The sequence below is a fragment of the Mus pahari genome, chromosome 7, assembly GCF_900095145.1.
Source record: "Mus pahari chromosome 7, PAHARI_EIJ_v1.1, whole genome shotgun sequence".
NCBI classification, from domain to species: domain Eukaryota; kingdom Metazoa; phylum Chordata; class Mammalia; order Rodentia; family Muridae; genus Mus; species Mus pahari.
Window position 1 is genome coordinate 31,503,498 of NC_034596.1, and position 17,107 is coordinate 31,520,604.

The 17,107-nt window shown below is 47.1% G+C and overlaps 1 protein-coding gene across 1 annotated transcript in view; it reads right to left on the minus strand.

Annotated features, from left to right (window-relative positions):
• Nucleotides 1–1,451: 1,451 nt before the first annotated feature.
• The window catches only part of Cdhr3 (cadherin related family member 3), a 64,856-nt gene continuing 49,200 nt past the window's right edge, over nucleotides 1,452–17,107 (minus strand). Inside the window, exons 13-20 of the mRNA XM_021202474.1 lie at nucleotides 14,731–14,902; nucleotides 13,094–13,338; nucleotides 10,460–10,641; nucleotides 8,265–8,278; nucleotides 6,528–6,559; nucleotides 4,212–4,260; nucleotides 2,579–2,730; nucleotides 1,452–1,804 (exon numbers count right to left, since the gene is read on the minus strand). Coding sequence (XP_021058133.1) covers nucleotides 2,582–2,730; nucleotides 4,212–4,260; nucleotides 6,528–6,559; nucleotides 8,265–8,278; nucleotides 10,460–10,641; nucleotides 13,094–13,338; nucleotides 14,731–14,902 — 843 coding nt within the window. The 3' untranslated portion in view covers nucleotides 1,452–1,804; nucleotides 2,579–2,581. The remainder of the gene's footprint in view (nucleotides 1,805–2,578; nucleotides 2,731–4,211; nucleotides 4,261–6,527; nucleotides 6,560–8,264; nucleotides 8,279–10,459; nucleotides 10,642–13,093; nucleotides 13,339–14,730; nucleotides 14,903–17,107) is intronic.

Consider the following 17,107-nt stretch of genomic DNA (forward strand, 5'->3'; position numbering starts at 1 on the left):
CATGCATGCATACACACACACACATACACATACACACATGCATACACACATACACACACGCATACACACACATACACACACGCATACACACACATGCATGCATACACGCACACATACACACACACACGCATACACACACATACACACACACATACACACACATGCATGCATGCATACACACATACACATACACACACATGCATGCATGCATACACACACACGCATACACACACACGCATACACACATACACACACACATACACACATGCATGCATGCATACACATGTACACTCATGCACAATTCTGAGTTACCTATTCTTCTACAAAGGAGATTCCATGCTTGGGTCAATTTACCTTTCAGATAGAGACTCAAGGAAATATTTTTTCTTAAAAAAAAAGAAATGAAATGGGACAGTTCATCCACAGCCTACAGTCTGTCATGGCAGACAAAGGGCAGGCAGCTAGTTCCATGGGTTCTCAGCCATGGACCTCAAACTCCAAGGCCAAATATGCAGAAGGAAGTGGAGAGCACTGTGCTCCCTCCTCAGAAGGAAGTGGAGAGCGCTGTGCTCCCTCCTCAGAAGGAAGTGGAGAGCGCTGTGCTCCCTCCTCTGAAGCCCCCAGCTAGCCTTTCCCCATTCCTTGGGCTCCTCTGGTCTCAGCTGAGGACAATCAGCTTTCTTCTTCACACAAACCTAGGCTCTCCCAAAGCCTGGTCTCCTGCCTTCACAGAGTACAGAGAGCTCCTTACATCTAATTTCTGCATCCTTTAGCTGCTATGAAACCCCGGTGGCCCGCATGCTGTCATAGAACTTCATTTTACTTGCATGGAGCTGAGAATTTCTGAAGAAGGTGTTTGAGTCAGGGCTCCATAGACTTAAAAAAAAAACAAAAAAACCTCTAAAACGGGTAATCAGCCACTTCACCCACTTTAACCCCACAAGGGAATGGCTCAGCCTTCTTTTGCAAGATTTATACCCATTCAAGGGAGTTCCTTGGCAGCCCAATGTTATTAATAAATCCTGTCTCCAGCTGGGTCAGTTTTTACAAACGTCTGCTTTTCCTGAGAGGCTGCGCCAGCTCAGGCACACAGAGAAAACCTGCTCCCGCGCTCTCTGAGGTCTTCTGAGTCGATTCTGCTGTGGGGGTCTCCGCAGCGGGGGGGGGGGAATGGTTGCTGCATGGGTGGATGGGTCCTCACTGACACTTGCTGGTAATTATTGCACCAAGGCCTCTGCAGCCGGGCAACAGGACACCGAGAGCAACCGAGAGAGACCTGGGCAGGTTCTAGGCCTCTGCTGCAAAGCTCCTGTTCAGTCCTGTTCTGACAACTTTTAGCTCCGTGCTCAGGCTAACATGGAGTTTGAGGTCTACAACTGGGCAGAGTTTCCCTGTGTGTATACACTTAGACCTGATGGCAGGAAGTGCGAAAAGCAGGCACAGGTTGTATTATTTCAGACTGATGTTATTTCAGCTTTGAAGACAAATGTATTTCATTCCACGCGTCATCTTTATTCGAATAGCTAAAACGAAAAGGACCGACAATCCCAAGAGTCAGCAAGGAAGCAGAGCAACTGGACCTCTCCGTCTTCGATGCTGGAGCCACCATCTTAGAGCTCTGAAGCCATGTCCTGCCATGGCTCTGCCTCCTCCAACTGGGGTGAAGTCATAGAAGGGCATCAGATAGAGAAGAACTAGATCACTGCTGTGAGCCCAGAATGATAGTCTCCCACTTTTATGAGTTTTTAAAAGGCAAAACTAATCTATAACGATGAAGAGAATAGTGGTTGTCTCTGGGAGATGACTGCATACTAACAGGGTGAACACCTCAGATCGGCATGCTTTGCCAAGTGCAAGATACCGCCAAATAAAACAAAGTAAAATGAAACAATAACATCATATTTCTTCTTCCCAAATGAATGGCTCACGTGGTGCCATCTATGTCTTTCAAAAATGACACATGGTCTTTTGCAAAGATGTACAATGTTGAGCTGTATTTATTTATTTATTTATTTATTTAATTAATGTATATGAGCACACTGCTGCTCTCTTCAGACACACCAGAAGAGAGCACTGGAGCCACCATGTGGTTGCTGGGAATTGAACTCAAGACCTCTGGAAGAGCAGTCAGTTCTCTTAACCACTGAGCCCTCTAGCCCTTGAGCCGTATTTATAAGTGAACATAAGGAGAGACATATTAGAGGAAACGAGGTGGGCTGAGCTGAAAGGGCTTACTGGCTGACACTTCGAAGAACAGAACGAAGAAGTGGGGAACTCGGCATTCAGATGTAGACACTCTCTGATGATAAACCCAGGTAGCTGTGAGCCTAGAGAGAAACAATCCCTGTGCCATTTCAGAAAAGGGCCATTATGTTATCAAACCCCACTTCGGAACTAGTTTCAAATGTTTTTGCAGATCCCTTCTTGGGACTCTGGTTGCCTGAATCCCTTTAGCCCATGTCCGTGCGCCTGTACCAAACACTGATGTTGTCCCTGTGGAATTTAAGGGGCTACTCCCCACCTCCACCGCCCACACAGGCTTGCCCCGGCCCTTGGTGAGGGACTGGCAAACACACACCTGTTATCTCCCTGTGTGTTTAGGGACTGGGGCTTCTCCAGCTGTGCCTCTGGTCTGGGTACTGGGCTGGGGCCAATGCCACAGTTGGGTTAATGGGCCTTTCCACCTCCTGGCACCAGTTTTTGAGTTGAATTCATATATTTCCCCGGTCACTAGAGGGCAGATAATAAAGCAATCATAGGAAACAACAAAATTAAACAGTTCTGTTTGCACCCACTTCTCCCCCCCCATTCTGTGCCGATGACTGGGGAGGGGTGAGGGAGGCTAGGAGATGTGACCCCTCCCCCAGGTGAAAAGCAGTTTGTGAGGAGCCCAGACAACCTTTCCATGCCCGCCTCTCCTCCAAGCTGTGCAGCCCAGACACTCGGGGCGTCTCTGGATAGGAAGGTTTGCAGGCTCAGCAAGATGAGGGGGCCACGGAAATTTCTGAGTTCCATGTGACCATCCAATAAATGAGGTTCAATTTCTAGTGGGGTTACCCATTAGGATTTGATTTATTTTTTGTTTTAAAAAGATCCTTGTATCTGCCACAAGAAAAGGAATTCATTAAGTAAGTGCAGGGGCCTTTGAATCCATCGGGCTGGCAGAGTGTAGACACAGACAAACTGATCCGGGGATGAGGAGGGGCTGCCATTTTGATTGTGTGGGAGCCAGCAGATGCTAATTGATGCGTTTGTTCACATTAGGCCAGTTGGCTCCTTTCTTCCCTCTTTCTTCTCTCGGGCACATAAGAACTGCAAAAGTCCTTCCTGGCTTCTCTTTGTAAGCCCGGGTTTGAGGCAAGCCGGGGGCTCCTGCCACTGCAAAGCAGCACAAGTGGCCTCTCCCGGCTCAGGATCCCACCAGCACTTATGCTAATGTGGGCACATTATGGTAACAAGTACCTAATAATAGAGGGAAATTTAATTCCAACAGCAGCAGCTTCTCACTGGAGAGGAGCCATCCTCCTTCTGAGGACTGGAGCCGCCGCCGCCGTTTGCATATGAGGGTGGCAGGGAGCCAACACACTTGCCTCCTGAATTTGGTTTCCTTCCCTTTATTCACGTCTATAATTGAGCCTTTGTAAGCCGAGGGATGTGTGTAAAGGAGCTAAATTTGGAGCTGATTTCAGGGGGGCAATGAGAGCTCTGGAGGCCAGCTTTACCTTATGTTCATCATGTCAACCAAATTCTTGGCCCCGGTCTGGGGGTGGGGGAGCCAAACTTGCCACTTCTGCTACTAATAAGATGGCACCAGATGCGTGAAGGAAGGATCGGATCGGGTAGGTGAGAGAGGATCGATCCGTGAACAGGGAAAAGAATATGACTTCTTGAATTTATTAGTTTCCTATACTAGTTTGTAAATAGGCAGTGGGGGAGGAAATCGTAATCTAAAGAGCGAGCGAGCCTGCAGGTGGGAAGGAATCGCTGAGGCACACGTGGCGGGGCGGGCAAGCAAGCCACGCCCACAGGTCTGTCCCAGCTCCACTGCGTACCCAACTCAGCCACGTTATTACCCCAAACTGTCAGCCTCACGTTGGATGAGTGGCCAAGGTGCTGACCAGTACTTGAAAGGACACTAGACACACTTTCCCGACTCTTCTAGCCCAGAACACACGTAGCAATCCCCTTAGGTGGAATTGTTTTTTGGTTACCTGGATCTACGGCTTCTCCATCAAAGACAGAGTTCATCTGGATAGATTCCTAAGGCAAAGAGACTGCTTCAAACACAGTTCCAAGGTCCTCCCCAGCCAAGGCTACCCATCCTCACAGGCTAAGCTCCTCACAAAAGGCTTGTTTTATTTTATTCATTTATTTCTATTTAAAAATAAACAAAACAAACAAACAAAAAACCCAAGGCTAAGCCCAGACTAGTCTTGAACTTGAAATGTAGCCAAGTCTGCCTTTCCTGAGTCTACCTCCCAAGTGCTGGAATTACAGGCTTTGACCACCATGCCTGGCTTTTCTTCCCCAAAGCAAGCTTTGAGATATTGATTTATTCAACAGCCACTGGGCCATATGTTAGGGACACCACGGTGAACCAAGCAGGTACATCTGTCCACATAACTTGCCACTGACCAACAGGGGCTACAATGAAGACACATGGCTATGATAGGAGGAATGTTGGATGCCATGGGACACAGGTGAGGAGCAATTAATCCAGACCTATGGGTTAAGAAAGAGTCCTGAGAAAAATACTACCTAAGCTATGTAAAAGCAAGAGTTGAAATGCTAAGTGACTTAGACTAAGCTTCACATCTCCTCAGGGCACCGCGGTTGGAAGTAGGCCCTCAGGAGCCACTTACCTTGATCCTTGGCACCCTAGCCACGTACTCTGCCCTGCAGCTACCTACCTTGCCCCTCACAAAAACCAACAGAACGGAAGCTAGGTCTTCCCTAAGCTTCACCCTCCACGATCGGTATCGTGTGCCATCCCTCAGATAGATCTGAGTTCTGTCTAAGGTTCCTGTCCCCAGTCCATGGGCAGCCTTTCACTATATGATACCCCCAGACACAAAGTGGCAAAAACAAGGTCTTCAGCATGCTAGCAAGAAACTATTTAGGGAGCAGCGGCCTTTTCAATGTGGCTTTTCCTTACAGGTACCATTTATCCATTTCCCCATAGCTCTTGGATGCTGAAGAGAAAAAGTGAGAATCTTATGTGTTTCAACTACTAGACCATCTAAGAAGCCCCACATTTTATGTCACGAGGGTTTATTTATTTATCAATATGGCATAGTTTTAAGGCCATCTATGAGTGGCATTACCCAGGCACCCTAGGGTGCTTCTTTTAGATAATAAGACCTTGGAGTCCCAAGGTTATTTCCTCCTCCTATTAGTAGACTAACCTGAATGTGGAAGCACTAAGATATTGAGTGCAAATCAAAGATCTCCCTTTAGCTGCACCCCTCCACCATGATACATATGTCTTAGATCATAACAAGGTTTGCCATGGGGGAATCAGAGAAGAGAGATGGGAAGATATCAAGTTTTATTTCTTCCCAATGAGTCTATCAAGCTCAGTAAGAGAAAGCAGAAGAGAGTAAGATGTGAGTGCTGGTTTGAATGAGAATGGCCCCCATAGACTCTTATGTTTGATTACTTGGTCCTCCTTGGTAGAACTGTTTGGGAAGGATTAGGAGGTGTGGCCTTGTTGAATCAGATGTGTCATTGGGGGTAAACTTTCAGGTTTCAAAAGCCCATGCCATTCCCATCCCTCCTAAATCTCCCACCCCTCTCTCTCTCTCCCCAGTGGTTGCATCTCAAGATGTAACCCTCAGCTACTACTGCCCCAGTGTCATGCCTGCCTGCCTGTTGCCATACTTCCTGCATGGACTCAAATCCTTTGGAACTGTGAGCCCCAAATAAATCACTTAAATTGCTTTAATGTTTTATCACAGCCATAGAAAAGCGAGACAGTGAAGGTGTGACTCTAGCCAGCCTGTGTGCTGCAAATAGTGAGACATCAGGCAGTTTTCTTGGCATTTCCCCAGCTATTGTTTCAGAGTGGCTGTCCTTCCTCCCATTTCATGGTGAGGAATCTAAAGTTTCCAAAGGCTTGGGGATCCACAGGATCGTGTGGCTAAGGGGTAGTTAGAGCCAAGGCCAGACCCACGCTGTGGGACTTTCTCTGTCACTTTCTTGCAAGGTAGTGGGAAGAGTTGAGAAAAATTAAATCCCATGAAATATTGCAGCACCTGTTCTGGTCCTTAAGCTCTGCTTCTCCCAAGCACCTTGTTGGAGAGCACAACTCAATACTTATGAAACCCAGAGCAAATATATGAGCAGACATGTTCAGTGAGGGAAGGAATCCTATCAGGATCTTGCCATGCAGCAAGCTATGTCAGCGGCCAAATGCATGAACCCCCCAGAATGCGTAAATACTCCTCCAGGGCCCGGTTTCTCTATGTGTGTAGACAGAGGCAGAGTGACACCACCCAGGCAAGGTTCCTGTGGCTGACCACACTTACCACCATGGCCTCTCTATCCATTCTCTTTGTGTCTGCAGAGAAAAGAACAGATCAACATTGAAGCTTCTTAGATGCTAAATTGACCTTAACATTCCCCCCCACAATGGGATTTCCCTGAACAGGGTTTGACTTCAGTCTCACAGACATTGAAAAGGTTTTGTTTCTGTTTTATTGTTGTTGTTTGGTTGGTTGGTTGGTTTTTGTCTACAGACCTGTTACTTGACAGCTTTCAGTTTTCTTAGAAAACATACACATTTATGGACAGCACATGATTAAAATTTCAAAACTTTCCTTAGATTATTAATAAGCTGTCAAACTATATGTTCATAACAAGGGATGTTTCACATCCATTCCTTACATCCTGATTAAAAGTAACTGAGTTTGGGGCTACAGAGATGGCTTAGTGGTAAAGAGCAGCTGTTGCTCTTGCAAAGGACCCAGGTTTGATTCCCAGTACCCACATGGTGGCTCACAACCATCCATCACTCCACTCTCAGGGCTCCAGTGCCCTCTTCTGACCTCTGAGGGCATCAAGCATGCATATAAGCACATATACACATACAGGTCAACCCTCACACAAAATGAAATGAATAAATCCATTTTTAGAAAAACTAGAAATCTAGGCAGTCAATGGCATTTCTGTTATTTAGATATGCTCCCTCTATGTAATCAAAAGCCATTATAATCAAAACTTGAACCCTGCATTTATGTACTTTGTGCATATCAACATACCCCCATGGATACAATGACTTAAGCAAACTTTTTTTTTAATTATAGAATTGCAAATTCTATGTCCTATCTCCCCACTTAGCTTGGAGTAGCCTTGAGGTGGCAACTCTTTGTATGGGTTAGGATATTTATCTCCTTGGGCTTGGGGCTCCATTTGACCTAATGAACTATGTGAACAATGATCAAATCCATTATAATCTGAGAAGAGCATGTCAGTGTTCTTTCAGAAGAGGCACTTGTTCAAGACAGAGCATTCACTGTCCTTGGGAGCAGCCACCCCCTCCATCGCAGCAGTCAGGAAATGCTAGCTGTGTGTAATGCATGTCCCTACTACAGATAAACTAAGTTCCATGGGAGATAGACCTAGATGATAGACCTAAACTGAGCCGGCTAGAGATGAACATGGGTAGAAAGTAGACAAGGCCCAAGTGAGTGGACCAAGTAAGCCAAAGGCACCCTGCACCCTGCACCCTGCACCCTGCACCCTGCACCCAGCATCCTGCATCCTTCACCCTGCACCTTGCACCTTGACCTTGAACCCTCCACCTTCTACCCTGCATCCTGCATCCTTCATCCTTCACCCTGCATCCTGCATCCTTCATCCTGCACCCTACATTCTGCATCCTGCATCCTTCATCCTTCACCCTGCACCCTGCATCCTTCATCCTGCACCCTGCATCCTGCATCCTTCATCCTGTGCCCTGCATCCTGTATTCTTTATCCTGCACCCTGCATCCTGTATCTTGCATCTTGCATCCTTCATCCTGCACCCTGCATCATGCATCCTTCATCCTGCACCCTGCATCCTTCATCCTGCATCCTTCATCCTGCACCCTGCATCCTCAACCCTTCACCCTGCCCTTCCTTGCTCCAGCAATAGATGCTCTCTGCTTCCCCATTAAAGACATGGCTATTCCCTGATTGAACCCACATTTGAGCCTTTTAGCATAGTATAATAGAACAAGCAAAAGACAGCAAAGCAACCATGAGAACATGCACTGTACATACCTCTTGTCTTTGTCCTATGGGGGAAAGGATAAGCATTAGTTGACTGGACAGTATTCCACATAGATGTGCACACATGATAGTGTAGGGCCTCCAGGCATTCTTGGAATTTGGGGACTACTTTGAAAATGGGCCAGGGATAGAGATGAAAAAGTTCTGGCTACTAGCTGTTCTAAACCAAGCAGCTGATAGCCTGGAGCTACAGTCTAGGAGTTTGAAAACTATTGCTTCTTACAACTCCAGGGAATAGAGTGACTTTGGTGAGGGCAAAACCAGTCTAGTTAGACCACCAGCCCATTCTTCTCTGCCCATCTCACAGCAGGGAGGCTAGAGGACTGACAACTTCAGTTTCCTATAACATGAAAGAGCTGGACTGGGTCTTAATGCCTTTCTCATAAAAGCCTTGGGTTAAAAAAAAAAACCCTAATTTTATTCCTCACTATTTGACAAGTGTTGACTGCCACATGGTACAACTAACTTTTTGAGAGTACAAGTCTGAGTCTGAATATTTAGCTATTTTCTCTTTTGAATTGGGCCATGATGAAATCTGTATTTAGAATTCAAATAGAACAATCAGGTTCAAGGTTCATATTTACCACATGACCACACTGCATGTAAGTTGCAATGTCTATTGGGTCACTATACATCTTTTACGAATGCTGACTCAAATCCCATATGTGAGCTCATTATAACTTCAAGCTTAAATATGATCCTTTTAGAAACAAGGTAGGTTTTTTTCCCCCTGTCTTTCTCAAAATCATTTACAAACAAAAGTGTGTTTTTAAATTTCAGTAGATGTTCAAGGATTTCTTACTGAAAGTCAAGGTTGCCAGTAGGGCAAACTACCCCCAATAAATACAGTGCAATGCAATGCCCAGCTTTAAGCTAATGTCTTTTAAACCATCTTACACCCAGACATGTAAAATTATTTGGTCTTTATAGTTAATCTTCTAATACTCTAAAGAGGCATTTGAGTCTTATCATTCTTTTCTTTTTTGCCACCGAGAGGTCCTGAGTGTCAGGGCATCCAGCTCCCAGGACATTTGGGCATATGGTTAAATTTGGGGTCTAGAATCATGAGTTCACTGGGTCTTGGCTATGAAGTTAAAACAGCAGCAACTTCAAAACCGTTGCTGTGCAATGGAAGCATTCGCTCGGTGTCAGGAATGCTGCCCAGTGCTCTCTGCATTTGCTTGGTTAGTTCTGCTGAGGAGGAAGCTGATGCTTAGAGAGTTTCATGCGCCCAAAGTCAGCTGCCCAGAAAATGAGGGAGCTTAGATTTGAACCTGGAACTTGACCAATTCCAAAAAAAACCCTGACTCACAGTCATTGTGCTCTGGCTGTAAGAGTTACTAAGAATAAATCTGACCCCAGGAGAAGTCTGTGACACGCACAGGTTCTCTTGAGAATCATGTGTCCGAGCAAGTGAAGAGTAGGGAGTGGGGAGGTAGAGAAACCTGGCACGCAATTACTGTGCGTTTCCAAGACGGCGGGAAATGAGAGTCTTTCGCAAGAGAACGGACATGGTCTAATGACATAAAGGCCTAAGTGGGTCACTGGCACGCAGAGATTAATTTTCTAATCTGCTGTGTTGGTAGTGGTTGATTTTGCTTCCTTTACTCCCAACCCTACCTCTAAATACTCTGCAGAGAAGACCTCACTGTTTTCTACTGCTATTCACAGGGCGGCTTTTCAGGAGCGCTTGTCCCGGCAAAGGTCACTGAAAACCCAGTCACTAAATCCTGTCAGGGCTGGGGTAAGCTGCCAGAGAAAGCCAAAGGCCAGGGTCCTGGCCCTATAGGTGACAAAGTGGATACCCCAGGCTGAAGGGCAGCTAGAGTTCTTTCTGTTCATTTCCTATTCTCCCCTTCAAGCTGGGCACCCTGCCCTATACAAAACCAAACCAAAAGCAAGCAAGCAAACAAACAAAAACAAAAGCAAGCCTGGCGTGGTGGCGCACGCCTTTAATCCCAGCACTTGGGAGGCAGAGGCAGGCGGATTTCTGAGTTCGAAGCTAGCTACAAAGTGAGCTCCAGGACAGCCAGGGCTACACAGAGAAACCATGTCTCAGAAAGAAAGAAAGAAAGAAAGAAAGAAAGAAAGAAAGAAAGAAAGAAAGAAAGAAAGAAAGAAAGAAAGAAAGAAAGAAAGAAAAACAAAAGCAAAACCAAGGAAAGTCCCAGTCCACCAGAACTTACAGAGGTTTCCTGTCCTTCCTGGTCGTAGAGGAACAATGTCTGTAGACTGCTTTGGACAGCAGCACCATCAGGGACCCCAGAAGGCCAAGAAGAAGTATGGATCCCAGAGTGACGATGAACGGCACGTACCATGCAGATGGGGAGTATATGTTTTCCCTGCGGATCTGGTAGGTAATCCTGGGCTTGGAGGGCAGAGAGGAGGAGGTTGAGAGGGGTGGAAGTGTCTTTGACATTCAGTATTGCAGTGTCTAGGCCACTCTTCCCTCCTGTTCTGCAGACCCTACCTCTGTGAGCCTGCAGTTCCTGCTTCTAGTCCTGGCCTCTCTATTTTCTGTGCATTAGATCAGAACCCAGAAAAACTGGGGAACTGCAGATCAGCTCCTGACTTAAGTGCACTGTCTGCCTCTCTCCCCCTCCCTCACATCTACAAGGTCCACAAGCTATTTCTCTGTTGCAACGCAGCATAATCCAGGGACTAATTTAGCCATTGTCTCTCACTGGGAAGGCAGGAGCCATGAAAGCTGTTTTATTTTATTTTTTTATACCTTGTAAGCTTTTCAATGTTCGCTCGATCCAGCTGCCACTGCCAGATGAGTGGGCTGTGATCACAGTGAGACTTCAAGTTCGGAATCTGTTTCCAGGAGCGGGAGACAGATAACCAACGAGTCATGGAGATCTCGGAATTGGAAATGTCGAGGTCAGTTATGCTGTAAAGCTAAGAGACTAGGCAATTTCTCCCTAAGGAGCGCCTGCCAGCTCTCCCCACTGCAGAGGTCCCCAGTGTTTGTTGTGGTTTGAGAATGGAACCCCACAGGCTCAGTAGGACAAGGAGCTTGCTTGTTGCCAGCCCCAGTGGCTTAGATTTGATTCCTAGAGTCCACCTGATAATGCAGAGAACATGGACTACTACAAGTTGTCCTTTTACTTCCACACATGTGAGGTGTACACATGCATGTGAGCATGCGCGTGTGCGCACGCGCACACACACACACACATACACACACATACACACACATATGCACACACACATACACATGCACACATGCACTCTCTCACACACACACATGCACACACACATACACACATGTACACACTCATACATGCACACACAATAGATAAGTAAATAAATAAATGCCATAAAAATCTCAAAAGGAGAAGCTGGAGAGATGGTTCATCAATTAAGAGTGCCTATTGTCCACATCAGTTGACACAATCACCTGTGACTCCAATTCCATGAAACTCAAGTGAGTGCCCTCTTCTGGCCTCTGTGGGCATCTACATGTACGTGACACATATACACACATGCAAGCATAGACACATGAGCATAAACAAAACATAAAGAAACCTGCAATTGAATACATTAAAAATGAAGCCCCTCCCCCCAGCTTAGGGGGCGGAGCCTAGCCACAGGACCGGAACCCTTTGCTGAGAGTGTACCTACACAGGCTAGACCTGCTTCCTGACTCCTCCCAGCTTGCTGCTTCTTGTGACCATGAGGTGAGGGGGCTCCTCCACCACACACTTCTGCTGCAATGATGCTTTGCCCAAGTATCCATTGCAAAGCAACCATGGCTGCGAGCCTACTAAAATTATGAACAAAAGCCAATGTTCCCTCCTTTCCAGTTTCTCTGCCAGGATGGTCCCTGCTGTGCAAAAGAAAGCCAATGGGGCTAGCCTGGTCTCTACTCACTGGGGTCTACTTCTGTTTTCCTTTTTCCTTTTGCTTTCTGTTTGTTTGGTTTGTGTGTGTGTGTGTGTGTGTGTGTGTGTGTGTGTGTGTGTGTGTGTGTTTTCAGACAGGTTTTCTCTGTGTAGCCCTGGCTGTTCTGAAACTCACTCTGTAGACCAGGCTAGCCTCAGACTCGGAGATCTGCCTGCCTCTGCCTGCTGGGATTAAAGGTGCATGCCATCGCCATCCTGCTCTTGGGGTCTATTGACTGCACAAAAAGGAGAGGTGAACATTACCAGCCATTGGCAAGACTCTGAGAAGCAGATGATAGCCTCGTTCATAGGCTGGTTTCTAACCGAGGAGGAGAAGGAGGAGGGCATGGGGGGGGGGGAGGAGGAGGAAAGTGCAGCCTCTCTGTCCTGATGCCTTCCCTAGCTACAGGCCCATTCATGAGTTATGAGTGAGAGTAACATTTCCTAATTTAAATTCCTTACCCTGGGAGCTTTCCCACAGTGGTGCAGTCTACCACAGTGGTCAACCTTTGCTCTAACACATACCCTCACATAGAAACATTCTTCTTCCTCTTTTTGCTTTTTCTTTCCCACCCCCCTCTTTAGTTTCTTTTTAGGTATCTTTAGCTATCCTGAAACTTGCTCTGAAGCCCAGGCAGGCTGTCCTCAAACTCACAGAGATCCACCTGCCTCTGCCTCCTGAGGGCTAAGGTTAAAGGGGTGCGCCGCCGCCACCACCACAGCTCCCATTTTTCTTTTCTGTGAGAAGTCAGTGGCTCTGTGTCCGAGCTCTTACACAGATTTCCATCAGCCATCCCATGGCCCTGCCAAACAATCTCCTCAACGTTTGCTTCGTTTTGTTTTTCTGTCTGCCTCACACTTCTGGGTCAAAGGGCTCCACTGCTCTACCTCCTAAGGACTTATGGCTGGAGATTCCAGGTCCCAAACCCTTACCCTGGGAGTTGTGATGGTTGTGGTTGGGTGAGGAATGACTTTAACACTCAGAGTCACTGTTCCTGTTTCAACAAGAGCCTTGGCGTTTGTTCTGCCAGACAGCAAGTTGTCATCAGTAACGTAGACAAGCAGCTTGTAGTCCCAGACTGTATCAAGGCTGCTGTAGTCAAAGCGGGAAGCCAGCAGCAGGCGCGTGATGTTGGAGCCGGCATTGGGAGAGAAGGTGAAATGATTGTTGATGTTGCCTAAAGGAGATTCGACCCATGAATGTTGGTAAAAGAATTAAGAAGAGTATAAAATAAAGATACAGAAGAAAACTACATTTGTTTTTATTCCCTTAAATGTCTACACTTTAATTTTTTTAATGTAACAGGACTGGGGCTGTGATACCCTGCAAATGAGGATGCACTGGATAAGGAGCCACAGTGCCCCTGTCTTAGAGTCACCAGGGAGAGAGTTAATTATCCTGGTGTGTGGGCAGCAAGATAGCAGATTGAACCATACCCCTAATCATGGACCATGCTTGCCTTATGCCTATGTGGAGCCTCTCTGGCCATCCTGGTGTCAAGGGTCCTGAAGTCCTCTAAAGGAAGGCACCTCCAGATAGTGCAAGGACTTCAGGCCCAGGTTCTCGTGAATTTACCCCACCTGCCTCCTACACACACACACACACACACACACACACACACACACACACACACGCATGCACGCCCTTGCGCACATGCACACACGCACACAGCTCTGTTGGGGCCCACAACTTGAAGGCGCCCAGGGCAGGAAGAACGCCAGCCCAAGCCTGGCTCTTGCTCATCCTCCAGTGTCTCCAGAGTCATTACTGACTGAAAACCCAGGAAATGGAGCAGATGATGCAATTTTTACTTCCCCAGCAACACAAGCCTCCGTAAAGTCCTCGGGACACTCAGGGTGGATTAGCGCCATCCTTGGCAGCTGAGGTCTCCAGGCACTGTCTGCCCCTGGGCCTTGTGGCACACGGGCTCAGAGGTTTCCCACTGCTTTGCCAGGCTCAGCGGGCGGCACAGGCGGATTTTTTAGTCTTTCATGTGGAATTGCTCTGCTTATTGGGGTTTAAATCTCTGGCCCCGGCACTTCATTAGAGGAGCTATTTTGGTCTCATTTCCATTGAGGGGTGCTCTTCCTCCCCCCTCCTTCCCACAATGGCATATTTTTTAAAGAGAGAGAATGAATGGAGCAGAGGAGTGTTACTGAGGACATGTTTCAGAACGCATTTAATCTATTTAATCTATTCTTATCCCCAGAGAGGCCTGGGAGTCCCTTCCCCCCATGGCACTTTTTCAGGAAAAGAGGTAGTTGAAGAGAGGAAATAAAAAAAAATTATATTCAATATATTCTGGGAATTTGGGGAGAGCATTCCATTAAAAGGATTCATCCTTCCTGGGGCTTTGCAACAGTCATGTGGGGTGAGTCTGGTTGTGGGAATAGCGGGGACAAGCTAGATGAGACAGAGAAGCTGACAGCACTGGGACACACAGGGACGCTTGGATTCTTCATGTAAAATATGCCCTCCCCAACACTGTGCCCACCGCAGTGTATAATCTAAGACCCACTGCCTTGTTCCTTCCCGAATGGCCCAGGATGGTTGATACCGAGTCTAGTACCTGAGCCAATGGAGTATCGAAAAGATCTGGGGCTAGAATCAAGGTCAGTGCACGTCAGCTTGAAATTCTGAATGTTTGTGCCAACTTTTAGATCCACTGGGATGGCCATGAAGTAAAAATTTGGAGTACATACTGGCTTTTCGTCATTTTCTCCGAGGATGTTCACAGTAATCTAGAACAACAGGAAGGTGGTTTAGAATGTTATTACATGCTAGTCGGTGTGTGTATGGGGTCGGGGGTGCAGACTTGTGGTTGGACATTCTTTCCTATCACCATGTGGCTCCCGGTGATCAAACTCAAGTTTTCAGGCTTGGCAGCAATCGCCTTTATTTGCTGGGCCGTTTCATCAGTCTAAGCCTTAAGAGCTAAAAACGCACCAAGTGCTCACGGCGTGGGATGTGGAATTTGCATGAATTCATTGATTTAACCTCATGTGTGAGAGAGAACATGATAGCTCCTATCTACAGACTAGAAGAAAGGGAACTCAGAGACAGCAAGTAATTGACAAAGAACCATTCAAATAGTGAGAGGCTGAGCTAAGATTTGAGTGTGGTTTTTGTCTTGCTCCAAATTCTTTGCTGTTAGCTTCTAGGCTGTGTGTATACATGTGAAGCTCTCTCTCTCTCTCTCTCTCTCTCTCTCTCTCTCTCTCTCTGTGTGTGTGTGTGTATGTGTATGTATATGTGTGTGTGTGTGTGTATGTGTATGTGTATGTGTGTGTGTATGTGTATGTGTATGTGTATGTGTTTGTGTATGTGTATGTGTATGTGCATGTGTTTGTGTATGTGCACACGCCCACACACACTGTCCCTTGAGAACCTGCAATTACTCTCTACCTTTGGTGTACGTCACAATGGTTCTCAACCCTGGATCCATTTTCTTGGGCCCACTTGGGAGTCCCTGGAGGGTGGGACCCAGGCAGTATCTGTTATGTTCTGCAGCTGACTGTGCCATGCAGCCTGGCCTCCTGCTTTTGCCACGGTCTCACCTATAGCCTGGGGCTGACAGACTGCACTGAGTCCCCCAGCTGGTATGCCACAAGCAGGCACGTAGATCTCTCATTGCTGGGTCTCAGGCCTGGTGAACTGACTGGAACACCTGCCAGCCGAGGACCCCACATTCTCAGTCCTGGAAGGGGCTTATGTGATCATTTTGGCTCATCACGCTATTTAAAAGCTTATGAGTTTTGAGTCATAGTCATTCTCCTTTTGAAATGGAGGGATTTCAGCTATTTTTAATACTGGGGGTAAATTGAAATATTCGCTCTAGTTAGCTTCCAGAGTGGAGTCCATTCATTTCTGTCTTTTAAAAAAAGAAAAAGGGACACCCTAACAAACACAGCAATCATCTCCGGCTTTCCCTGGATAGGAATATTGAGCCTCCCGAATCTCTGAGCACACCATCCCATTAACGCAAAGCAGGTCGCCAGGGGAACTGAACTACCTGGCACTCATTCCTCACGTGACTTTCCATAGAAATAGGGTCACAGAGATAAATCTTGTCCATACCCTCTCAGAAAATTGGGAGCATGACTAAGGAAGGAATTCATTCTCCTCATTGCCAGCCCGCTGCTGTCCCTCCCACACAGGCCTGCCAGCTAGGTTGCTTCCCTCAGACCTTTCCCCTTCGCTAATGGATCTGTACGGCCATCACATAGCTCTGAGACCATCCTAACCATCACCCACAGACACACCAGGGACTCATGAGATGCTTGTGGGAGGCACCAGCACCCCTCAGAAGCATGTCTGGTGTGGTATGTGAACTCCAGAGTTGTGTGCTAAGAATCTGCGTTCAACAAGAGCCTCCACATGGACCTCTGAGAAGCAGTGTCTCGGCAGGCATCGGTGGTGGTTTGGATGTGGGTAAGGCTTGTAGCCACTCTGGTACTGCTGTGGAGTGCCATAACTATGGGAGGTAGAGGCTTGTGGGAGGTCCCCGGGTCATTGAAGGGATACTCTCAAAGGAATGGTGAGACCCAGTCCTCTTCTCTCCTTGCTTCCTGACTCTTGAAATGTGAGCATTATCTAAGACACATAATCCCACCACATGCCACCTTCACTAAAGGCACAAACAGATGGGCTTAAATCTTCAGAACCTTGGATCCTTCCAAAGGCTACGTCTCTTTACTTCAGCCATAGCCACTAGGTGATTTTTATCATCATGGTACAAGGCTGAGTCACAGGCTCGCTGTAGTATCTACTCCATCAGTCAGGTGTGCATGGGGTGGGGCAGAAACAGGCAAGTCTGTTTCAGGAAGAGATGAAGAACTACAAAACCGAACGCTCTGGCAGCTTACCACTCACCACCAGCCCATAGAAGAAAAGCACTATCTAAAGTGCCTCAGGAGGAACTTGGCTCCACGAAGTGGCTTTGTGGC